This window comes from Centropristis striata, chromosome 15 (genome assembly GCF_030273125.1).
Source record: "Centropristis striata isolate RG_2023a ecotype Rhode Island chromosome 15, C.striata_1.0, whole genome shotgun sequence".
In the NCBI taxonomy this organism is placed as follows: domain Eukaryota; kingdom Metazoa; phylum Chordata; class Actinopteri; order Perciformes; family Serranidae; genus Centropristis; species Centropristis striata.
The window spans coordinates 16070119-16095450 of record NC_081531.1 but is presented as its reverse complement, the minus strand read 5'-3'; the positions used below and the strand labels follow the sequence as shown (position 1 = coordinate 16095450).

Genomic DNA, 25332 nt, shown 5'->3' with positions numbered 1-25332 from the left:
GGAGTAACTTTGCAGATGCCGACCATAAAAATATAATTCTTGACCTTAAAAATTGTAGTTTGATATAACAATCTTAAACCAAGGTTACTAGCTTATTTTATTGTTCGTATACAAAATATCATATGAGGTATAATAAATACTGAATTGGTTATTAGTTAAAGTGTTTAAAAATACCTGCAAACTCTGTTATTGTCAAGCTAACTACTGTTCCTGTTATTTGCACACACCTGTCTCTATCTTTTGCCACTTCAAGTTGTTGCAATATACACACACATTACTCTCCACTTCTTGTTCGTACCATAGACTGTTCGTACTCAATGATTCCAACAACAACAGAATCACTAAAAATTAAATATATAAGAAAATGCCTTTATTTTGCAAGACTAAACTCAGGCACGATTCCAGTTTATTGTTACTGGAGCATCTCTGAACTGGTTCACAAGTCTTTGGTTTGTAACATTGCTCAGGTTACCAAACACTGATTTATTAACAGGAGCTATTGCAAACTATTATTATGATTTTAAGCTCAGTGGCAATCCTTTCTTGTTTGATTACAGCATTGTTTTTGAGAACTACCTAAAAACCAGCCTCCCTCTTACAGTAAATACAGCAACATTAGAGCCACACACACATTACAATATAAGAAACTGGGAAACCGGTGAATGCACACATACAGTATAAAACTGGTTTGGCAAAGAAAAACAGCTTTAAAGTCTGTGTTCATGTGATTTGAACAATTGTGTTTGTTTGTTTTTTTTATCAGGAAGCCGATTCTGGGCTCATTCAAAGTGCTCATGACACACAGGTGACACAGTGGTGAAAAATATCAAGACTTCATAGTCTACTCTGATACAGAGTTATTCAAATGGCTTGAGGTGGTTGTAGAGGGACTGGACGTATGTAAACACACACATGGGGTCTGGCTTGTCCCCCATCTCCAACATGTCCTCCACCTCGATCAGGCGGAGACAGTCAGCCTGCTTCCTGAAACGTAGAAGTATAATTATGGGAGTAAAGATGAATAGATGGATTTATTAACTTCCATGGAAATACAAAAGAAATGCTGATATAAAGTTACAATCATTCAGTGAACATCCAAACATGTATGCTATAGCCTTGTAAACCTGTAGCCCTTTAACCCCTTTTCCACCAACATGGAATGGGTTCTGTTCCAGTTCGCGCTCCTAACTTGTAACGTCTTTTACTGTTATACTGGTCATGGCCGTGCAGCAGAAGTCACATAGTCTTGCTTAAATGTAAATTTTGGTCCTGTTGCACTGCCCTTAAGTTTTGTACCTGTATGATTTAATTTGAAATGTCAAAATACTTGCTGAGAGACTGCCAGTCAGCTTAACTGTGTTTAAAAATAGCAAAAATATCACCTGGATGTACTTGAGTGAAATTCAAAGTACGCTCACTCACTCACAGCCTCACTCAGTCAGTGTTATCCAGCTTACTCTGCAGTGGTGAAGGCCAGCTGGAGGTTGTGTTTGCGGTTTGCAGAGTCCAGCGTGTTGTAATCAAAGTCCAGAGGGAAGAAAGAATGAACCAGAGCACAGAAAGCCATCCCATCACTCCAGCTGGACGAGAAGTTCTGAATGTCTATGTTCTGAGAGAAAGATTATCATGGAATTAAGTCTTTCATTTATGTTATTTTTTTTGCTGCACTAATTTTAAATTTCCTGAAAAAAACAATAGTCCGGTGTCTGTGAGATAAGACAGCTAATATATCATCTTTTCTCTTATTTGACATACCTCTAGCACCTGAAGATGTTTAAATTTCCCTTATCCTTCCTGTTCAAATCACCCTGTCAGGTTTATTTTACAGGTGAAGCCATACCTGATAGCCAATGGTTTTTGAGCGGCACCACTCCAGGAGAATCTGTTTTATGCCACTGGCACTGGACACTCCAAAACTCTGAGAGCGCTTCAGTTTAGGCTTGGAATCCTTTGGTCTGTTCAAAATAAATTCAAATCACTGTCTGACAACACGTTATTGGTAGACATGGATGAGGACAAAATGGAAAATATTTTAATACACTTACTTTGTAGGCTCTGAGTTCATCCTCTCAAAAAGTGCCCGTTTGGCCTGAGCCCCATTGGCGCGTGGAAGCGTTTGTGATTTAATCGCATCCTGCTTAAACTCGACTCCACCTGCCTTGTTCACTTTCCTTACAGAAACAGAGGTAAACAGATATAATTACATTCGGACTGAAGCTGCTAATAGGCTGTGAATGTACAAAACACTGCATCTAACAATCGTAACTTACTTGTCTATATTAGGCGAGAAACCAGATTTTATGATTGATTTGGAGGGAAGTAATTTTTCTGCAGGAAAAAAAAGTCAGAGTGAACAAGAGAGATTCTTTGCATCAGTAAAAGGGCCATTACAACACTGTGGAAATACTCCACTAGTATGAAAAGCAAAAGTTTTGATTGTGCAATAAAACATTTCCTAATGAGCTATTTTTGTTGTTATCATTATATTTGTCCAAACAAATGTACCTTTATTTGTGCCAGGCATTAAAATGAACACGTTATTAGAGAAAACAAGGGTGGTCTAATCATTTTTCCATATATATATATATATATATATATATATACGTGACACTTCAACCCATTTCAAGACGCTTCAACCCATTTCAAGTCTCCAGGCTCTTCCTATTGGGAGTCAGTCTGGACATTTGGGTATCGGACAGTATCGAATGATGCTTTGGGTTTGGAGTCACTGCTCCATTAATGTGCATGTTGCATTTCAGTTCCCTTTTAGGCCCAATGTGGGTTCACTATATTTTACCTGCAGGTTGAGGGAAGCTCACACTTCTCTTCAGACTGGGACTGGGTGTCTTGAGAACTGGTACTGCATTGATGAGACAAATAAAAAGAAAAGGGTAAAAGAGGAGGATGTTGTAAAAATAGGATAAAATACTGAGAAAAAAAGAAAGTCTAAAAATAATGTGAAAAGTAATAAATATCCGTGACCTTTCTTTTAGAGACAGATCCTGGGTAAACTCACCTCTCTTAAAGGGATATTCCCCAGGTTTTACTGTAGAGTCTAGTGATGCTGAAAGACTTGAGGGCGGAGCTGTTATAGCAGATGGTGAAGCCTCTGTGTTGGGTTTACTCATGGCAGAAACAGGTGAATATGGTTTGGGTTCAGTGACGTCTGAAGAGAGAAAGCACTTGAAACCCCATTTCTCAACAACAAAAAAGACACTCTGCATACATAAGTTCAGATACTTAAGCATAGTACTTACCACGTTGAAATGGATATTCACCTCGCTTCATCGTTGGGGATTCTGGGATCGAAGGAGTCTGTGCAGAAACAGGAGCCTGAGCGACAGAGCCTGACTGCTCCTTTGTTACGGACGTACCTGCACAGGTGAAGATGGAAAATAATTATAACTGGAGAGAATCAGGTATAAATGGAGTGAAACTTCAAACGAGAAATTACACATTTTCCCAAGAAAATTTGCTCATGCTGGCTGCTGAAAATCTGCAGTTCATTTGCATCTGAAATACTGAAACTGTGGAAGTAAAAGTTGAAGTACCACATGAAACAGGATTACTGAATGGATGGGAGAAGATGAGCAATGACTAATTCAATGGGGTTTTTTTGTCAGTCAAAGGTTTTGAACTGCCAGTTTCAGTGGATACAGAGGAAAGCTGATAAAATGAAGGGGAAATAGAGTGCAAGATAAAATGATAAACTACAAAATGCTGTACAAAGTGTCTGAAGAAAATGTAAACTAAAAATATAATTCACAGAATATGTCCTTTTTCAATAATGTCTGTGCATGACACTGTGGGTCAGGTACCGTGGATCTCATGTGCAGCACTTTTAATGTATTATACATAGGTATTACACCAGTATGGGGAAAGTGTGGCCTTGCTTAGATTGCTGTGCCAACATGACTAAACCAATGGGTTTCCATGTTTTTCACCAGGCAATAAAAGTCCACACAGATTGGAGAAGAGTTACAATGTTTACACAGGCAATTACAGGGATTTCCATGGCCTATATTGACATTAAAGTAAATTATGTGCTAATATTACACACATATATATACATACAAATGCTGAAACTTCAAAAATGAGTGAAAGCGAGATCCAAAAGCACATTTACATGTAAACTTGTAAAGGAGCAAAACAGAGATTGTAACTTGTAATTGTAACTTTACACTTATAAAACAATATTCCTCTGATTCACCTTCCAGAGCTTCACCTGCTTTCGGCACCGATGCTAGAGACTGGGCAGGTTTGGTGGCGACCAGACCTTCTGGACTGGATTTAGTTGTCATGGCAGTGACAGGAAGATGAGGCCGGGGTTCATAGGTGGCTGAAAAAGAGAAGATCTGAATAGTTGAATATTTAAAATGAGCTTGATTATACTGGCAAATCCGATTCAGACAGCAACAGAAACAGATTCCCCACTCACCACATTTAGCAGCAGACTCTACTGGTTTTACTGGAGTTTCCTTTGTTGCCCTGGGTGTTGAGGCAGGAGACTGAGGGACAGCTGGAGCTTCAGAGCTGGGTTTCATCATTGCAGTGAGGGGTTGATGGGGTTTGGTCAGAAGACCTGATTTTTCCTGGTCTGGAAGAAGAAAAACACTGAATGAATTAAATTTATTCAGCATTTAGAAGTAGATTTCAATCATCAATCATTATTTTTGATGCATTTGTTTCTATTTAACACCTTCATTTCAATGATATAATAAATCATTGTAGGTACAAACAATATTGTGTATGAATGAAAGTTGTATTTTTGATTTTGAATGATGTCAGTCAACCAGTACTAACCATTAATCTAGATCCCTTTTTTTCGTGGCTGATGGTGAACGGCATGATCGATACTTTCAGGTTTTTTCAACTGTAAATTTGTGGTACAGTTTACCAGAAATGTAATTCTGGACAAAAGACTGAATGCTTGATGTTTGCCTAATCTCATCCTAATTTAATGGCATTGAAATGTCTTTCTGGGCATAATTTCTATTTCTAGAATCTGTTGCTAAAACATTGCCCCCACATGGAGCTTTAAACTTATCTAGCAGGCAGTTCCGATAAAGCCACTAAGACATATAATATAGTGTCAACTTGTAAAACATGTACAGGGATCAGCTGACCAGGCACGTTGGGGGGTTCCAGGGTAGACTCTGTGCTTGGTTTGGTGATGGCAGTGAGAGGATGGTGGGAGTGGGCTACAGCTTCAGTAGTTTGGGCTGCATCAGAGTCCACTGATGAGCTTCCTGAAGAGACATAAGCAAACATAATCAAAGGTGATGTCAGCTTGTTAGGTTATCTGTGTGGAACATCTCAGAATATCCACCTACCTTGGTTTCCATTCTCTTGTGCAGTTTTGGCAACAGTTTTCTCTCCTTTTGCATCAGTGCCCTGTTCAGTAAAGACAATAAATACAAAATATATTATTGATCTTTTAGGGAATTATATGGTGACATCATTCACAAACTAGTAGGGTCACCCCAAGCTTCAAAGGAACTGACTACATTCTTCCATATATAAGGAATAAAACGTCTTTTTTGCAGGATATCATAAGGTATTTGCAAATATGCAAATATTGCGATGCCAACCTTTTTAGGAAGTTGGTTGAAGAAATAAAAGATGGAGGCTGTTGCACGTTTGTCAGGTACTGGTGGAAATCTTTGCACGGCTGCATGTAAGTGGATAAAAACATTGTCTTTTTCACAGTAAGGGCAAAAACTGGGATATTTTGTGCCATTAAACATAGCCATTCATCCATGGGTAGTTTTTTTCTCTTCTGCGATGCTTTATGTGGTGTTTCTGACAGCTGTAATGTTTGCTTGGCTGTCACTTTCAAAGAACTTCTCCTCTGTATCATGTCACAGCTGGAAAAACAAATAGAGATATTCAGTATCTAAACATTCTGTAAGTGACTTATTTCAAATTTGGGGTCTGAATCAAGTATGATTATGCCTGTGCCTCTGTTGACATCTGCCTGTCTTGACGATAAATTACATAGGTTATGCAGTGGGGCAAAAAAATATTTAATCAGCCACTGATTGTGCAAGTTCTCCTACTTAGAAAGGAGAGAGGTCTGTAATTTTCATCATAGGTACACAACTATGAGAGACAGAATGCAAGAAAAAAATCCAGGAAATCACATTGTAGGATTTTTAAAGAATTTATTTGCAGTATTTGGTCATAACAAAAGTTCAACTCAATACTTTGTAACATAACCTATTTTGGCATAACATTTCCTGTAAGTCTTCACCAGGTTTGCACACCCTGTAGCTGGTATTTTGGCCCATTCCTCCATGCAGATCTCCTCTAGAGCAGTGATGTTTTGGGGCTGTCGCTGGGCAACACAGACTTTCAACTCCCTCCACAGATTTTCTATGGGGTTGAGGTCTGGAGACTGGCTAGGCAACTCCAGGACCTTGAAATGCTTTTTACGGAGCCACTCCTTCGTTGCCTGAGCAGTGTGTTTGGGATCATTGTCTTGCTAGAAGACCAAGCCACGTTCCATCTTCAGTGCTCTCACTGATAGGAGGTTTTGGCTTAAAATTTCACGATACATGGCCCTGTTCATTCTTCCCTTAACACAGATCAGTCGTCCTGTCCCCTTTGCAGAAAAACAGCCCCAAAGCATGATGTTTCCACCCCCATGCTTCACAGTAGGTATAGTGTTCTTTGGATGCAAGTCAGCATTATTCTTCCCCCAAAACGACGAGTTGAGTTTTTACCAAAAAGTTCTATTTTGGTTTCATCTGACCACATGATATTCTCCCAGTCCTCTTCTGGATCATCCATATGCTCTCTGGTAAACTTCAGACGGGCCTGGACATGTACTGGCTTCAGCAGAGGGACACACCTGGCACTGCAGGGTTTGATTCCCTCTCGGCGTAGTGGGTTACTGATGGTAGTCTTTGATTCTTTGGTCCCAGCTCTCTGCAGGTCATTCATCAGTTCCCTCCGTGTAGTTCTGGGATTTTTGCTCACCGTTCTCATGATCATTTTGACCCCATGGGATGAGATCTTGCATGGGGCCCCAGATCAAAGGAGATTATCAATGGTCTTGTATGTCTTCCATTTTCTTACAAATGCTCCCACAGTTGATTTATTCACACCAACCTGCTTGCCTATTGTAGATTCACTCTTCCTAGCCTGGTGCAGGTCTACAATTTTCTTCCTGGTGTCTTTCGACAGGTGTCTTTTATACAGAAAATGAGTTGAAACATGTGCCATTAATACAGGTAACGAGTGGAGGACAGAAGAGCTTCTCAAAGAAGAAGTTACAGGTCTGTGAGAGCCAGAAATCTTGCTTATTTGTGGGTGACCAAATACTTATTTTCCACCATAATTTACAAATAAATTCTTTAAAACTCCTACAATGTGATTTCCTGGATTTTGTTTCTCATTCTGTCTCTCATAGTGTGTGCTGACTAAATACTTTTTTGCCCCACTGTATATATAATGACAGTGGCTGATGTAAACCCAAAGTTAAAGTGGGAGGGGGCCAATGATCTGCCCAAACTTTGTTTATTATTTTAAAAAAAGTTACAAAACAACAAATGCTATTGCCCATTTCCTTTGCCAGCCATTATCTCAGGAAGGTAAATGAGTTATGCAAGACACGCTGCTGTGTCTGTGTCTATTTATACATTTGTCTTAGCAACATCACTCGTTGATTTGCCCACAACAAACAAAGATGGTTCTTTTTCTGTCTGTCAGACTGCTGTGGAGCTAAAATTAATTTTAGGCCTTTATCCTCTGGTAAATCTGTGTGTGTGTGCTCACTTCTCCAAATGTGTGCTCTTCAGCTGTTAACAGCTGAAAGCTACTCCTTTAATGACAGCTGTGGCCAACAAACCCATGTTCCCACTGAGAGGCTATTTTAGATTTTGCAATCAGTCCCTTTGCAAGAGTTTCCGCTCCGCTCTTCTTACATCCCAATATAGCTCCAAATGGATGCTTTGGAAATCGGGGAGTTAGCCTGAGCAGTACAAACAGCACCTAAGTATATTAGTGTGAGGCTTGGCCTGTATTTGCCCTTTCTCCCACCCACCCTCCCCTGCTTTTTGCTTTCCAGAGACACGCAGTGGTCTGGCAGCCACGCAATAAAGCCATTTCAGCTAGCCGTCAACTGGTCGTCAGGAGGGGGATTAGCACCACGCTGATCTGTGGGCTCCACGAATGCTCCTGTAGGATATCACAGTCTGGCTCCGTCTGACCCTGTTAATCTCTTCAACCTCTGGCTGGGTTTGCCTCCATATCACTTTGGCTCCTTCTTAGAAACATGCAAACATACTTTGGTTGGATACCAAAGCAAGCACACAAACAACCTTTCTGTTTTTACTTTTAACCGCTTTTGGTAATGACCGCTCAAGCCACAATGAAATAAATTATAACCTTTTACATTTTATGTCAATTTAAAACTTTTTATCAATGTACATTTTTAAAATATGAAATTCCCATTATATTCATTTCATGTCCGACAGATGCATGCACATACTGCAAACAGGCCAACCAGATGATTGAATGTTCCAACTTTGAAACATCTAAAACACCTGTCAGTGAAGTAAACACACTTGGTACATCTAATAATTATATCACGATGGTTTAAATGACTTCTTGTATGTGAAATGCTGGTACGTAAATATTATCATCAGCCTATGTCCGCCAAGGTCCATGCAGGCTGTTGATGCGCAGCCCAAAAAAGGTGACCATGCAGACTGTACATATAGCAAGCACACAGGGATTTGGATTTGGACCCTCACAGGACGCACGTGGACTATATCGTCACACGGATGGGAAATGTGTTGGTACAGTAGTGTTCAAAATAATAGCAGTCCAATGTGACTAACCAGATTAATCCAGGTTTTTAGTATATTTTTTTATTGCTTCATGGCAAACAAGGTTAGGGTTAGGTGCAGTAGATTCTCAGAAAACCAACAAGACCCAGCATTCGTGATATGCACGCTCTTAAGGTTGTGCAATTGGTTGAAAGGGGTGTGTTCAAAAATATAGCAGTGTGGCATTCAATCAGTGAGTTAATCAATTTTGTGAAAAAACAGGTGTGATGCAGGTGGCCTCTATTTAAGGATGAAGCCAGCACTTTGATTAAAAAGTTAATTGGAGAGGGGAAAACTTATAAAGAGGTGCAAACAATTATAGGCTGTTCAGCTAAAATGATCTCCAATGCTTTAAAATGGAGAGCAAAACCAGAGACACGTGGCAGAAAACGGAAGACAACCATCAAAATGGATGGAAGAATAACCAGAATGGCAAAGGCTCAGCCAATGATCAGCTCCAGGATGATCAAAGACAGTCTGGAGTTACCTGGAAGTGCTGTGACAGTTAGAAGATGTCTGTGTGAAGCTAATCTATTTACAAGAATCCCCCGCAAAGTCCCTCTGTTAAAAAAAGGCATGTGCAGAAGAGGTTACAATTTGCCAAAGAACACATCAACTGGCCTAAAGAGAAATGGAGGAACATTTTGTGGACTGATGAGAGTAAAATTGTTCTTTTTGGGTCCAAGGGCCGCAGACAGTTTGTGAGACGACCCCCAAACTCTGAATTCAAGCCACAGTACACAGTGAAGACAGTGAAGCATCATGATATGGGCATGTTTCTCCTACTATGCAGTTGGGCCTATTTATCACATACAAGGGATCATGGATCAGTTTGCATATGTCAAAATACTTGAAGAGGTCATGTTGCCTTATGCTGAAGAGGACATGCCCTTGAAATGGGTGTTTCAACAAGACAGTGACCCCAAACACACTAGTAAACGAGCTGCAAGTTGGTTCCAAACCAACAACATTGATGTTATGGAGTGGCCAGCCCAATCCCCGGACCTTAATCCAGTTGAGAACTTGTGGGGTGACATCAAAAATGCTGTTTCTGAAGCAAAACCAAGAAATGTAAATGAATTGTGGAATGTTGTTGAAGAATCTTGGAGTGGAATAACAGCTGAAAGGTGCCACAAGTTGGTTGACTCCATGACACACAGATGTGAAGCAGTTATAAAAAACTGTGGTCATACAACTGAATATTAGTTTAGTGATTCACAGGATTGATACATCCTAAAAACAAAAAAGTTTGTACAAAATAGTTTTGTGTTTGTAAAGTCAATGACAGACACTGCTATTTTTTTAACACACCCCTTTCAACCAATTGCCAAATTGCACAGCCTTAAGAGCGTGCATATCACAAATGCTGGGTCTTGTTGGGTTTCTGAGAATCTACTGCACCTACTGGTACCTTGTTTGCCATGTAGCAATGAAAAATATACTAAAAACCTGGATTAATCTGGTTAATCACATTGGACTGCAATTATTTTGAACACTACTGTATGTCTGAGCCTCAACTCTTTTAGCTTCTTTCAGTTCACATTTTTGGCGTTACAGCACACAACGTTACTGTTGGATTCAGTCTCATGGCTCTCATGTAACTCAGTTTTTAGCTGTTTGTTGTTCCAAAGCTCTAAGCCCACTGTACACTACATGTCCAGCACCAAATGGCATACTAACAATAGCTGTTGAACATAGTGGAGCATCCAGCAGCTCAAGAGCCAGGCATTTCTCAGAAATTGGTGGAGATCAAAACTAAACTAAAAGTAGAGCACATTTTGTACTTTGGACATGAACACAACTCCAAAATAAATGCTATTATTGCTTCGTCTAAGCTGGATAGAGGTAACTGTCTGCTAATGCTTCACACGACATAACAAAAGTCGTTATTGACAGGGATGGGCGCAGTACTGTTCATACTAATAACTGGATGCTTGAAGTTGTTGTGAATTTCACACTTATGGCCAGTTGACCAGATGGTGCCAGACACAGGGTCACACACAGTAAGATCTTTCACCAGGAGGAACCCCGGATGAGTATGTCTGCTCTCCAAACTACGTTTGTTAGGTATCTGGAATGCATTTGTGATTCATTGGAGAGCTTCTTGCCTTTGACTCAAAGTCTTTGAGTATTTCACACCATAGCGCTTAAGTAAAGATTTGTGAGCACCAAGCCAATGGTGAATTGCATCTGATCTGGAGATTTTGTTAAGGAGCTTCAAAAACTACCAAAGTCACGTAGTTTGAAGTATGCATAACATGCTCACTTTAGAAACTTTATATGCTGAAAAATAACTAAAACTGATAACAGAGATTTTCTGGAGCAAGGCACTTGTGTACATTTATGGTTGTACATAACATCTTCAGTCACTTGGCATTGGTTTCAGTTTGGTGGCAACATGAGTCCAGATGAGTCCAAATGAAGATAACAGTGCACAATTTAAGAACAGTCTCTCCTCAAAGACATTAATGGTGTTACACTCGTTTGCATAGATGAATACTTCTCAGACAGTTGCAGTAGTCGGAAAGTTCTAAAAATGGGTGGGTACGGCCTGCTCCCTCAGTGCCCCCAAATATAGGCTCACCATTGCAAGGAAAATTTGAACTCAACAGATTTTTAAAATCCTGAAGAATCCTGACGTCAAATCTGAAAATGATGGCGCAGAGTATTAAGGGATGAATCATTGAGCTATCTTGGTACTGGGGGGTTTGAACTGTGGTACGTCAGAGTCGGGGGCTGACTAGTAGGAGAAGACCAGCTGATTTCAGCAGAGAGGAATGTTGGCAGGGTGTGCGTTTTGACAGGACAGCTGGTTGTCCCTCTCAGGGTGTGGGCTGAGGGTATTATTGACAGGGACGTAGACGCATTTCAACTTTCCATTAGGAGATTTGAGACGTGGATTGGCTGGGAAGCAAGATTCCTGAGCGATTACGGGACAGAGATTTATTATATACCTGTCTTAAGAGTGTGCATGCGAGTGACGTCATAAAAGTGCAAAACAGTACGTGTTCTGCAGACACTGTTAGATACATGTAATGCATATGTATACTGTATACTGTTATTTGTTCATCAAGTAGTCCACAACATCAATAACTGAAGATCTGAATTTACTTCCAAAATTTTTAGGACTCTGTCAACTAAGCAGATATCGGTTCTAAAGCACCGCAGCTCAGTCCCAAATCACAGACCCCAAAATACATGTGCCCTTTGGAGGACCTACTGTGATAAAAGCAGGTCATGAGCAGAAGAGGGCTAACATGGGGGGTAGGGAATGGTATATGTGTGCATTAGTTGGTGGGGGGTTGATTTTGGCCAATGTAAGGATACAAAACCCTGTAATGGTAATAATTGTAATATTCAAGGTAAACATTGTTCGCTATTTTTATTAGTCTGCTATGGAAAATAACCATATGATTAGTAACTAATAATGGTAATGGCAGGTAATGCAGAGGCAATGTGAGTAGCTGGAGAATATATTTGACAAACACAAAGTCAAATCCTGATTCTTATCCACTTCCTCAAATGGAGGTTGTATACATCAGGAAAGTTTACCTCATAAGTATGTCTGATCTTTGTGGGATGCCTTTTTTTTAATATATTTGGAAAATAGCAGTTTTCATTGCAGAATATGAGATATATTTATATGCAGTTGTGCTCTTTGGGTTGAAACTGTACGATGGTTTCTGGTTGGAAGATGAAGGATCATACAACATCTGACAAAGACACAACTTTGTGAAGTAGAGTTTTGCTATGCTTCATTAACCTGGTAACAAGTGACAGGGCTGCCAAGGTTTCATGGTATGGTAGGGTGGTAACATTGAATTCAGCCTGATCAGAAGCTTGAGATAGGAGACTGAAGTAAGAGTTTAGAAAAGACATGACCGGATTGTTTTTGTTTTTTACCTCCATGCAACCAAAGCCCACTCAAACATGATTGCTCAACATTACTCCAACCACAAACTGAAACCAGAACACTTCCAATATCAAAATCTGGGTGGTTGCCTACAGATTCTGCATTCATGTGCAGATATTTGTTTTATGGAGAGCCATCAAGTACCATCTGATAACTACCCTGCAGTGTCTTGGCATCTGAGAAGCCTTCAAACTCATAGCTCAATTATTCAAACTGAACTTCTTAGAGAGTTGTATAGTGCCTCACCTTTACTTAGAGAAAGGATTAGTTAATGACAACTTAGTGAGAACAGACCACCATGGCGTGTCTAATGATATTGGGGATATAGAAGCTTATTAGGGACTATTTTGTCTCTTGAAGTAAAGTGGTGCATCATATTGGGCTGATATTATGCACATAAAATTACTGCATGATTATTATCTCCACCATGGAGGGAATGTTTTTGGTTGTGTTTTTTTATCAGCAAGATAATGGAAAACTACTGACCCAATTGTCATGAAACTTGTTGGAAGTGTGTATCATGGACCAAGGAGGAAGCCATTGAAATTTGGAGCTGAGCAAATCATGGGGCGGATACGCAAATCATTTTTCACTTTCGTTAACAATGTAAGATAGAGCATGGCGTTGACGGAGGTTTGAGCTCTCAAAGGGTCTGTAGAAAAGCAGAAAAAGTACTCACGTTAACTTCAGCATGTCTCTTTGCTCTCCATGGTGGAGGGGCTGAGGTGTTGCTGGAAGCAGCAGCAGCAGCAACAGCAGCATAGCTTGATCCTCCACTTGACCCTGATGTTTCAGAGTATGTGAAAGTGGACTGACTCGACTGGCTGATCTCTGATCTTTCAGCGTAAACCAGACTTCCTTCTGCTTGTCCATTCTCTAAATTGTCCTCCACGTTCTTCCCCTTCACTTCAGCAGGACTCCCTTCGATCTTTACGGCGACAAGACCCTCCACCAGGCGGTTGAGGGCCTCTAGCTTTGCCCTGAGCTGCAGGTTCTCCTCCTGCAGCCTATTCACGGCCTCAGCCAAGGGTCCATTGGAAACGCACAGCTCCTCGACCCTTTGCTCTAGGCGCTGTTTGAAAGCACTTACGTCCACGTGCACCTCCCTGACAGCTGCTTGCAAGGTAGCCCTGATGTGAACCAGAGCCTCGCTCACCATTGCCTCCTTAACACCCTCTGTGGCTTCATCCATGTCTTCTTTATTGAACCTCACCACCCCGGAGTCAAACGAGTAATGGGGTGGTCGGTACGGATCTCAGAAACCAAACCGTCAAACTTTCTTATCTTTTTTCAGTTCGTTCACTGATTCATGTCCTTAAAATGAAGTGAGTTCTCGACCAAATAATTTTGTAATCTCTACCGATTTCTTCCTTCAAAGATGTCTGCGGCGTTCCATGCCAACTTTTCAGCAAAGTTGAAGAAGAAGGGTTTTAAAAGATGATTTGTTGAAGGAAGATCCCTTGGCAGCAACTCATTAAAGTCACATCAAGCTCCACGGAGGACTTCTCTCTTTGTGCGTCTTCTCTTGCTCTCTCCTCTCATCTGGTCAAAGCAAGAGCAGTTGTTATTTATAAGCCATGGAAAACTCATGCATAATGTCATCTTGGGAAAAGAGATTACGTACTGCATGGACAGATCAGGTTGTGAGTGCATGCAGAAGCTGAGGAATGATCAAACGAACCTTTCAGAGGGATCCAGTTGAAGTGGCAGACGAGTGGTGGTGCATCTACTATGCGTTTCCGCGATGCTTACCCCTGCTGCCCCAGCCCAGTGTGTTGGCCAAGCTATCTGTGTCTCTTAAGCTTGGGAGCAACAGGTTCGCTTCTGTATTTTGGGACAAAAAGGGGGCGGGAAAAGATCAAATGGGGAGGAGGGGCCAGGATTATTCAAATGTTTTTGTCGCTCTTTGCTGCTGGTAAAATGTCTGACGGCAGTTTTACTGGGGGTCAATTTCAAGACATTTTATGGCCAATTTTAATCTGAAAGGGTTCTTTAACAAGAGGAAGACCAGATCAATAATAATGGAATACATATATTTTATTTACTCCAGTTTCCAGATTAAATACACCTCAAGAACATGTTGGGTTTTTTTTTTTTTTACATTTTATGACTTTTTTAAGACCAACACACAACCAGAGTTCTTGGCTGTTCTTTGCCATTACTTAAAATCTAAAATATAGCAAATGAAGAAAATATGTTCATCGTTTTGACACATCTAGAGAAAAATGATAACTAACTACTAATTAGTAAAAGGCTAACTCTAGATAAAAGGCAATATCTTGAGGAATATCAGAATCAAGGACTCAGAATGTAAAATCTAAACTAAACATCCTATTGTCCATCCATTGTCTGTATTTATAGTGCAATTATCTGCATGTGAACTGTCAAATCGACAAATGTGTTTAATTAATAATAACTTTTATTATTATTTATATGTGACATCTTATGTCTTAATTTTCGTGTTTTCCCTGTAAGTTGAGCATTGAGTTCTCTGGGCCACCATACATTTCACCCAAATACCTGACAAAAGGCATTTCAACCTTGTGAAGCACTCCTTTCTTTAGGTTTCTCTTCATTTTGCATGCAGATATATACAAATCCTTAACATATAAACCAGTATAATATCCTCAAGATGACCATAAACTGTAAGGAATCCTCCTCAGCGACGCTTAAAGAATGATTTATAATTTATCTTAAAATTGAGGCTGATGAAGAAGAGGTCAAATTATTTCCACCCCAATTAATGCCCAGAGGCTGAGCCCACCGATTGATTAGCCAAAGTCATTAACTAAAAGAAAGCAATGTTAATGATTTATATGTTGCGATTTAATTGTTACATATATGGTGCTCTCAAAGAGACTTAAAAATCCCTGCATTGGTTTACTCTACCGATACATTTTAGCATTATTATTTTTAATTATTCTATACTTTCAAATAGAGTGTATGATAAACAAGTGAGAGAAGTGGCATGAGCCTCACAACACCACCGTCCATGTCTTTCTTCAGCCTCACATGCCATCTTGAGCCAGCAGCGCCTCTGGTTGGCCATGACTTCACATTACAGCGGAAAGAAGCACCAAAGGCATCATGACCAGGCATATACACACTGTGCACACTAATACAAATACAAATCAGGTGAGAAGAAAATGTAGGTCATCTTTATTTAAAGCAGACACAGATGGAGACAGCAGTCCCAGGTTTCTTTTTCTAAACGTTTCTTGCTGCAAATGTTCCTGAAATTCTTTTATGATGGCAATCTGGATTTTATTCTAACTCATCTCTATCCACAAAATACTTCAGGTTTTGACATCTTATAAAACCACATACATTGTATATTGTCTTACCAGCTAAACAATAGGATGGAACTCATTATAAAGCTCCATTAAGCAAAGAGGAGCTGCAGATTCAGGTGGTTATTCTCTGCAGGTAGAGTGACAAAATTAAAACAAAATCAAAGTTTCTTATAGTTGCTTTAACCCCCAACAAAACAAGTATTGGGTGAACATGAAGACAATGTCAGGTTAAATAAAAATGAAAACAGGCTTTCAGTGGATGTTGATGGCGTGCAAACAAGACAAGGAAAACAAAAGAGAGACTTGTTCAAAACAGTCTATCAAATCAAATTTATTGAATTTTTAAAGGGGTGCTCTGAATTCACAAGTTGCAGCTACAGTACATAACTCCTCTCACATCAATAGTTTTAAGCCATTTTGTAAAACAGTCCAGTCTATTTTCAGATTTCAGAAATTTCCTCAGAAAAAGGTCACGCTACAAAAAAAAAAAAAAAAGACTGATGCATCAAATCTGATATATATGTATGAAAAAGTAGAATGCTATCAAAAATAATGTCGGGCAGGAAGTGTTAAAAGGTTGTGAAGGTGCTGCATTTAAATCGGATACACAGTACACCGATGGCGCAACAGTGAGTGATATGGACAGCAGGTCAAGATTAAAATCCAATTCTCCAAAACATACACTTGACAGATGAAAAGGTTTAAAACAACAGAAACACAGCAAACAAATTCACAATATATCTATGCTTTAAAGGGGTTCAACCTTAAATGATGCATGTTCATCTAGAAAAACAACATTATAGGATTTGCTTGATCATTTGAAAATCTAGATTAAATGCTACAAAATATGAAATGCTAAAAAATATTAATGGTCTTAATTTCGTCAGAATCAAAGGACAGGTTTTATTATCTTTCTAGCAGTAAATACATAGCAATTTCAAATAGTTTTAACCAGTTAAAATATGAATAATATGATTTTTCAAACAAACAATGAGACTTTTCTTGATGACTGCAGTGAACACCACGATGACTAAAACAGTAATTAAGGATTAAGGATTTGATGAGGATAATAAATACAGCCACAACCTGTAAACACCGCCTGCCAACGTAGCTCTTTCATTCACTTATGTGGCTATCACAAATAGATTTTGTATCAGCCATTTTCACAAGGCACTGGAGACCAAATTTGGTTCAATGTCTGCAGATCAAAATCAGTCCCAGCAACACAGAATTTTTTTGCAGCGCTTAAAATCCAAGCTCATCCAAAATCTGCACGGTAAAACGTTTCAAAGTCAAATTTTGTGCAGTTCACCAGCCTAATGCCGCATTCACATCATATCAGGAGAAACCAAGCCAACTAAATGTTATGGCTACGTGCTTAAAGCCATTACTTTAAATGTTACAGGTAGAGCTAATTTCATAGAACTACTGATGCATGTGTGAAACATTTTGCAACTGATACCAACCAGTTACTACTAATGGCGAATCAAACTACACAATATTTGAGCCTATTGCGATGGGAGTCGGCAATCTACCCATCCATCCACTTTTTTCCACTAATCTGGGGCCAGGTTGTGAGGGCACCAGGCTCGAAGGTATTCTAGACAGTCCTCTTCCCTTCAGCTCCTCCTGGGGATCCGCAAGGTGTTCCCAGGCCAGACAAGATATTTAATCTCCCCAGCGTGTTCTTTGTCTACCTCAGGGGCTCTTACAAGTGGGACGTGCCCGAGACGTGCCCATGAGGCATTCCGATCAGATGCCCGAACAACCTCAACTGGCCCGAAGCGGCCCTAATCTGAACTCTCTCCGGATGTCTGAGCTCCTCACCCTATCATGAACGCTGAGACCAGCCACCCTACAGAGGAAACTTACTTCGGCTGCTCATATCTGCAATCTCATTTTGCCAGTCTTTAACCCAAAGTCCATGACCATAGGCAATGGTTGGAATGATGATGGACAGATGAATCTGACTCAGCTGCCTTTTTATCAAAACAGTCTGGCACAATGGACTCCTACATGGACTCCTTGACTTGAGACAGTAACTCGATCCTAAAGTAGGCAGTCATAGGTTTATAAATGTGTCAAGAAACATGACAGACTAAACTATGGACTCCTGTCTAATATCAGTGAATTGATTTCTTTGTCTTTTTGGTTATGCATGGAGAAGCGTGCTGCGCTTCTATGGGTCACCATCATGGTCGTAACTGTCGTTGAAGTATATGAGAGATGGCAAAAAAAGGAGCACGGTAAAAAGAGCAATTGGTTCATTTTTGTTCTCAAGGTCTTTATTGGGCTGTTATTGTGTAGTCTGATCCCAGCATACTCTCCATCCATTAGCTTTGATCTACATAGAACATGACATGAACATGGCATTAGACCACAACTCATAAACCCATTCTAGCTTTAAAACCTTCATTTAGCCTTGACCACTATCTAGCAAGTCAGTGGGAATGCCTATTTCCCACCGCTAACCTAATTCCTGCACTGCCCAGGACACAGGGACCAACCCTGATTTGATGTGTGTGAATACAAAGCAGCAAAATTATACAACAAAAAGGGATTGGGGTGGGGTGGAGAGGGGACCCCGCATGCAGTTTTTATTACCATTTCCATCCCAACAATCCACAGAAACTCCAAACTTCATACTGTTGAGCATATTTTGTTTGTTATTTTTGTATCACTTTGGATGTGAAAATGACAACGGAATTAACATGTTTCGACTAAAACGATGGGAACATAGACACCGACAGTTGACCTTTTGTTGTTTACTATTGTGCTGGTTATAGCAATTCATCATCTTTCTCTCCATGGCCTCTCCCAGGCTTGGTGCAGATGATATGATATGTCATAAATAAAAAAAAACAATATGTGATAAAAGTAGTGTTTTGCACTAGCAGGGGGTTGTACATTTCCAACTGCAAGAAGCTGACTATTTCTCAGCACAGCTTAGGCCTGTGCTTAAATTTTAGTAAACCCCCAAAAATAGTGCTAAACGTTAGCTCGCAGCTTGATATGGCTTAACAGTGTATGGTAAAGTGTTAGCATGAGTTGTCCACAACCATTTATGCTGAAGTGTTATGTTAGTCTATGGGAAAAAGTATTTAAAGTATTATATTTGGGCCCCATGGCCTCACATGATGAACCTGGAAGTTGTAATTACACCATTTGGCCACGATTTCAAACTGGCTTCACTTTCCTGGTGGCTTCGCGTAGGCCTATACTAAATGAAGTAATTTTGGTGTCCATGTTCCCATTCCCATTCTATCCTTACAAGTATAGGGAATACAAAGCATATCTTTTTTTTCTTTTTACTATTTGCGTTTGTTTACAGCTAAAATTGATCATCAATATGTAGCAAAACCAATGTACTAAAACTATGGAGTAAAATGTCACTGCATTGAACAGTAAGCTTCAATGTACTTGGTGCATGTTAATGGAGAAACAGCTGGTAAGTCTCCATTAAATCCTCAAAAGAAACATCCATCTCAAACCCAGCAAGTTGGTCACTCTCTGGGACTCAAAGAAAGACGTGAGACTGCAGGGTAGTTATGTTTTTAAGTGAGAAGCATGTCTAAAGTAGTGAGAAGCAAATGGATCTATCTCCATATCACTACAGGTACTGCTGATAAACTGTCTTTGGTTTACCAACCCTAAGAAGTTGAAGTATTACAAGCCATGTCAGAAAGCATAAATACAAGAAAAATCTATACGGAAAACAAAAATGCTTAAAAAATATCATTTAGGAAAAAAAAACAGCATACCATTCTAGATGTGATCATCTTCAAAATCAGTCTCACAGTTTCATCATCTTAAAATGAACCTCTACTCACACACGTTAACAACTTCATCAAACCCTGAGCAAAGAGGATGAACCTAAGACTTTAATGATAAGAATCTATCAACTGACAAAACAATACCTGTTAAGATATGTGTACTCTGCATGCCTTGAAACATTTCTTAAATCCTGATTGAGGGGTTCACAGATTTAGGATCAGATGCAGTTTATGTGGCAGTGATCCAGATTCCAAGCTATGAAAAACAAGAACTATTAAGTCAGGTCCATGTGATCAGATCATACCAATTGCAGTTACTTTGCATTAATAGAAATTACATTTTAATTTTGGAAACATTCACTTACAAATATATATTTTTCTGTCTTAATTACCAGAGGGACACAATACAAATAAAGAACAAACGGGTTAAATAAGGAGCAAACAAAAAATAGGGAGCTTTTTTATGATCAAATCGAGAAATATCTTGGAATGTTATATTTTCTACATTTATTACATGATTTTAAAGTTAATCCTTGTCGAGTCTGCTGTTAAAATCTTAATGAATCTCAAATTTAATCTCCTTAAGTGGTCCATCTAATAGTTCCCACGTCTCTTTTAAATGTGATGGACACTTCCATAACTGTCAAAATCAGATTCCTGGGAAAAGGGGAGTTTAAGATTACTCTCTGAAAATCTAAACTATGATTTTAGCAAAAGGCAAAAGAGGGCATTTTCTGCAAACATGAACCGTCACAACACGATCGACTTTAGAGCATTAATGAGCTGCTACTTCACCTCAAATGGTTTTGTGTCATGATCAAATGCTGTTTCCACGGCTTTTCTACCATTGATATGGCAATGTAGGTGTTAAAATACAAATAATCCTGATTATAAACCATTAAACCAATCAGTATCAATGTCAGAAAAGCATTAAAACAACGCCCATATGCCAATTTCTCAGTGCATTAAGTGGAGGGTGAGGTCATGGTGCCACCACAGCGGAGATGCATTTATCTGAATGCAGCTGACTACATAGGAGGCATGCACAGTTTCAATAGGAAATGCCGCACAGGCCTACTAATCCCAACTGGTCCTGCCTGTAAACTGCTGAGTGGACAAGCAGATAATCCTGACGACAGATGGCAGCAGAGAGGAGGGCTCAGTCTGCTCTCAGCAACTTTCTATCACTGCAGAGCACATTGGCCAAGAGGCTGGGACGAGTTAAAGGGAAAGACAGAGCAAAGCATGCTGGGAGGACTGAGCCGGAAGGGAGGAAACATTGGCTATAAGAAGTAGGTGACACACTATTTAAAAAGGAATGACGTGCAGCTTTTAATCTTAAATACAAAAGAAAAAATGATTGACTGGAGTCTTAACCAATGAAGGTGGGGATGAATTATACATTGAAGTGTAAGAATTAGATACTTATGAATGTAAATTAAATTTATTTTGCCTCAGAGGTAACTATCATTAAAATGATTTTCGAGACAAGTGGCTGTACAAGGCTGAGGGTGAACAAGATAGTGGGAGAGTTTGGCTGAAAGCAGCACAAAGAACCTGGGATGTTTCCAGTAAGAGTGGCCTGGTCAGCAACGGACAAAAGAGGTCTGCACTCTGCTGGACTCCAGCCAAACGAGACAAACAAGCCCATCATTCAGCAGCTCGGCTCTACGTTCTGCCTCCTCCTCATGCTGCCCGTCAGCAAACAGGCTGTCCGTCTCCCAACAAGAACACTCATCACCTTTTTCCCTTCTCTGCTGTTCCCACCAGACGTGGATTCCAATGCACTGGCCACAGTGCAGTGCAGCAACAACTAGATCCCACACGCAGGGAACAGCAACACTACAGCACCCACAATGAAGCGATAAAACAATGCCTTGTACACCAATGTGGGGTTTTCTAAAATAATTAACTGTCTCTCTGTAAACGAAGCAATTGTTGCCTTTGTAATAATATGGTATAAAATATAAGAAAAGGTAAATTGATAAGATTTTAAATCTCACCCTCACTCAATTTAACACTCAGGAGATTAGCTTTGACAGCCTTAGTTGGTCTGGTATGACCAGCAGCTTATGGTGGTTTCAAAAGCTTACATATTGTTGTGTATCTAAGTCACTTTTATGACTTTTCTCTACTGTCACACTACATTATAGTGTTCACAATGATGTTACACTTGATTCACAGTGGCTGCTGTTCAGCAAAACTTAAGCAGGCTCACTTCAAATGGACAAAACTGGCAATCATGACACAAAACCAAGCGAGTAAGTAATGTGCGGAAACATTTTGGATTTCAAACCAAAGATAAAGACATTACTGATAAAGGTAAAGCGGTTTGCTGCCTTTTAAAAATCATTTGCTTGTCTTACAGTAATTATACAATAATTGTACAGCTTGTTAGCTATTCTAATTCAAGCGATTTATATTTTAGTTGTGTTCAAAATGTATTTTTTTAAAAAGTGACAAGTCGGTATCCAAACAGGAAAACGTGATCGCTCTGTCAGCCGAGCTGCAATTGTAAACTTGTTTTTGTAAGTTACAAAAATTGTTACTAATGATCAATATATATGTTTTTATCAGCATTGCAAAAACTATTGAGGTAAATTCAAAAGTCAAGCAAAGAATTCAAAACTACCAACTGAAATGCAACATGAGACCATGATTTGTAGTGTGGAGTCCTAGTAGAAATCTACAGTAGAAATGAATGTATGGTCCCACAAAATAATACTGAAGCATGAATCTAACCAATATGACTTGACATTAGTGTTGTACATGCACTGCAGTCTCTTTTTGCATAGATTGAATTTGCAGTACATAAAAAAGGCCATAAATGCACACTTAAATCAGTTAGTTTACTATAAAGCTTGAATGACCAAGTATATTAGTTCCATTAACGTCAGGGTCTAGATTTTGTATCAAACTAACCTTGCACCATTCTTATGAAAATAATATCTTCTATTTATTCTTTGATATGAAGAAATAATATTCTCAAAAGTGAAGCATGTGATTTTCTCTCATAAATGCCTTCAAGATAAATGTCTTTATGCAACTGTGAATCCAACAACAACAACAACAAAAATTGCTTTGCATGATAAAAAAAAAAAAAAATGGTCCTCTCAGGTCTAATTACGGTGTCGATATAGGTTTAAGTTTAAAAACTATTTTTGTTTTAGTGGTGAAACTAAAACTTGATGTAGATCCCTAAAAACATAAAGTATATACAGCCCTGTGTGAAGTGCTCATTGCAACAGCTGATACACAAGTGCATATAAATCTGTGGAGCCTCAGGGAAAACGACAAACACTTTCTGGATATTATAGATCCGTTTCAGGAATAACTGCTCCTGATTTTTTTTTTTTTTTTTTTTTTTTGCTCAGAAATATCAATCTTCTATATAAGTTTGCCCTGGTGAGCCTCTGCTGACCTTATTGCTCTGACCGTGGCCCTGAGTTCGTCCCACATTAGGCATCACCGTGCCCCCATCACCCCCTTCTCCGTGGTCTGACGAGCACATCTCAGTGACTTTTTACAGGAGAAAACAAACGGTAACATGCTTTATGGGAACTACAAACAAAATGAACAAGAGTGAATAGTCACATTAATGGGGTGTCAACAAATGTAGCTGTTTTTACCTCTATAATGTGAATGAGGTGACATTATTCCTGCTAATACTGCCTGAATTTGCATCCCACCCAATACCATTCCAAATTCCTTCTTCGGTGTGATTAGTGAATGGATGGGAGAGGAAACGCAACTATCCAACATGTTACAGTAAAATCATTAAAATAAATACAACCTGTCGAAACAGCCACTCACACAAACGCTGTAACAGACCTTTCAAATCAGCAAAGGCTGTAAACACAGTAGGAGTAAGAGATAAGATAATGTCTCTCCATGGAAGCTCTTCTTCAGTTTCTGGTGCTTTTTATTCCACGTTTTACTCGCAGTGAAGCAAACATGACTTTTCTTCAGTGTTGTAAATGTTGACAGATGCAGTGTAGCACTTCAACAAGATCCAGGTGAGAGCTTAAATCCCAAAAAACAAAAACAAAAAAAAAACCCAACCCCAAATCATCAAACTTCAGTAGTAGAACTGGATCGTTGTAGAGGTCCACGTAGGCAGCAGATTTTATAACAGAGGATTTAAAGTGTGCGGAAAATGCCCAGGAGTTGTGGGAAAAGAGCAGGCAGTCCTGGTGTACTACAGTACAATGGTGGGGGTTTGAAATGTGTTAAGTCAAACTAGTGCCTTTGCAGAAGTAGTTGCGTTAGTAGCTGAGTGTGCGGCTTGAGCGAGCAATCGTGAACTGGATATCAATCATCCTTAGAATTGTCAGTGACCGTGGTCGCAGGAGGCGAGTCTGGCATACGGCTACGTCGGTACAGACGGTAACCCTTTCGGCAAAGAAGGACGAACCAGTAGACCTGCGGTGCCAGGATGCATGAGTTGCCCAGGTTGGCGGACAGCGGCAGGTGGAAGGGCACGCTGTAGAGCGGGATGCCGTAGTGGCGGCCGTACACCCAGTACATGTAGGGGAAGAGGGCGATGCGGCACATAAAGAAAGTGAGCAGTACCATACCGCCATTGGCCTTGTGCAGCCAGCATTCCTGGAGGCTGAGCTGGTGGGGGAGACAAAAAAAAAGGAGGGAGGGATAGAAAGAGGATGTAGATTATGAGAACATTAGCACACCTAAAGGCAGTGAGAAAAAAATATATATATATTCCTGTAATATATTAACCCATTCTATTGTAAAAAATGTTCTCTTGGTTGAGTCAAATTTTTGAGAATTTATATATCAAAATCCCCCTTTCCTCCTCTTGTAAAGTGTAAAATATTTTTGATGACTCATCCTGAATTCAGGAGCTTATACATTAACCCTCTGAGACCCAAAATCCCCTGCAGGTTTGAAAATAATGTTTTCTGAAATAAAAAAAACCCCACAACAAACAAACAACAAAAATACCACACTTACTTATTTATCATTGACAGAAACACATAACTTTAAAATTGTATTATTTTATCAAAATCACTTTATTTTGCAGGTCTCAAATCCAAAAATAATTTTTTCACACTAACCAGATCATGTAAAAAAACAACAACAAAAAACCCCACATAAATGCTGTAGTCTTCAGCACAACTTGAAAACTATGAATGACTCAGCTGAGACCAACAGTCACATGACAAAAAAACTGTGAAAATCAGCCTGAACTGCAGGCTGTACACAGAGGTGAGAGGAGAGGACAGGGTTTATGTTGAGGCTGCAAATATGCAAAATGTGAGACCCTGAAACTGCTGGGGTGCAGAGGGTTACATTCCTGGGCTTCAACTGTTCAACCAATCTTTACAAAGTCATACCACCAACAATAAAACATGTGATTTCTGTGATCTTTGTCGTATCTTTGATGTGAAAGACTGTGGAAACTCCAGATGTACTCAACAGAGATCAATAGGAGTCAACACTGCTGTTGAGAGCAGTAAAAATGTCTGTTACTGCTGATCTAGTCCAAGGGAGGGCAGAGT

At 39.7% G+C, this 25332-nt stretch overlaps 2 protein-coding genes across 2 annotated transcripts in view; both read right to left on the bottom strand.

Moving 5' to 3' along the window:
* Positions 1 to 369: 369 nt before the first annotated feature.
* On the bottom strand, positions 370 to 13939 carry LOC131986996 (smoothelin-like protein 1). The gene is made up of 14 exons (XM_059352139.1): positions 13427 to 13939; positions 6254 to 6484; positions 5334 to 5394; positions 5127 to 5249; positions 4439 to 4597; positions 4211 to 4339; positions 3258 to 3374; positions 3017 to 3166; positions 2798 to 2860; positions 2271 to 2328; positions 2046 to 2171; positions 1841 to 1955; positions 1458 to 1609; positions 370 to 984 (listed from the first exon to the last, which is right to left on the bottom strand). The coding sequence occupies exons 1-14, from the start codon at positions 13937 to 13939 to the stop codon at positions 858 to 860; spliced, it is 2124 nt and encodes a 707-aa protein (XP_059208122.1). The 3' UTR covers positions 370 to 857.
* A 2416-nt stretch (positions 13940 to 16355) lies between these two features.
* Positions 16356 to 25332, bottom strand: part of LOC131986328 (ceramide synthase-like) — a 30994-nt gene continuing 22017 nt past the window's right edge. The window contains exon 5 of the mRNA XM_059351222.1: positions 16356 to 24430. Coding sequence (XP_059207205.1) covers positions 24125 to 24430 — 306 coding nt within the window. The 3' untranslated portion in view covers positions 16356 to 24124. The remainder of the gene's footprint in view (positions 24431 to 25332) is intronic.

Excerpts from the sequence above, each read along its gene's own strand:
- LOC131986996 (XM_059352139.1), bottom strand. The coding sequence starts at position 13,939 with ATGGATGAAGCCACAGAGGGTGTTAAGGAGGCAATGGTGAGCGAGGCT. Across the intron at positions 6,485-13,426 it reads AGAGACATGCTGAAGTTAAC|CAAGACAATGATCCCAAACA; the intron begins GTGAGTACTTTT and ends TTGGTCTTCTAG. Across the intron at positions 2,861-3,016 it reads GGAATATCCCTTTAAGAGAG|TACCAGTTCTCAAGACACCC; the intron begins GTGAGTTTACCC and ends TCATCAATGCAG.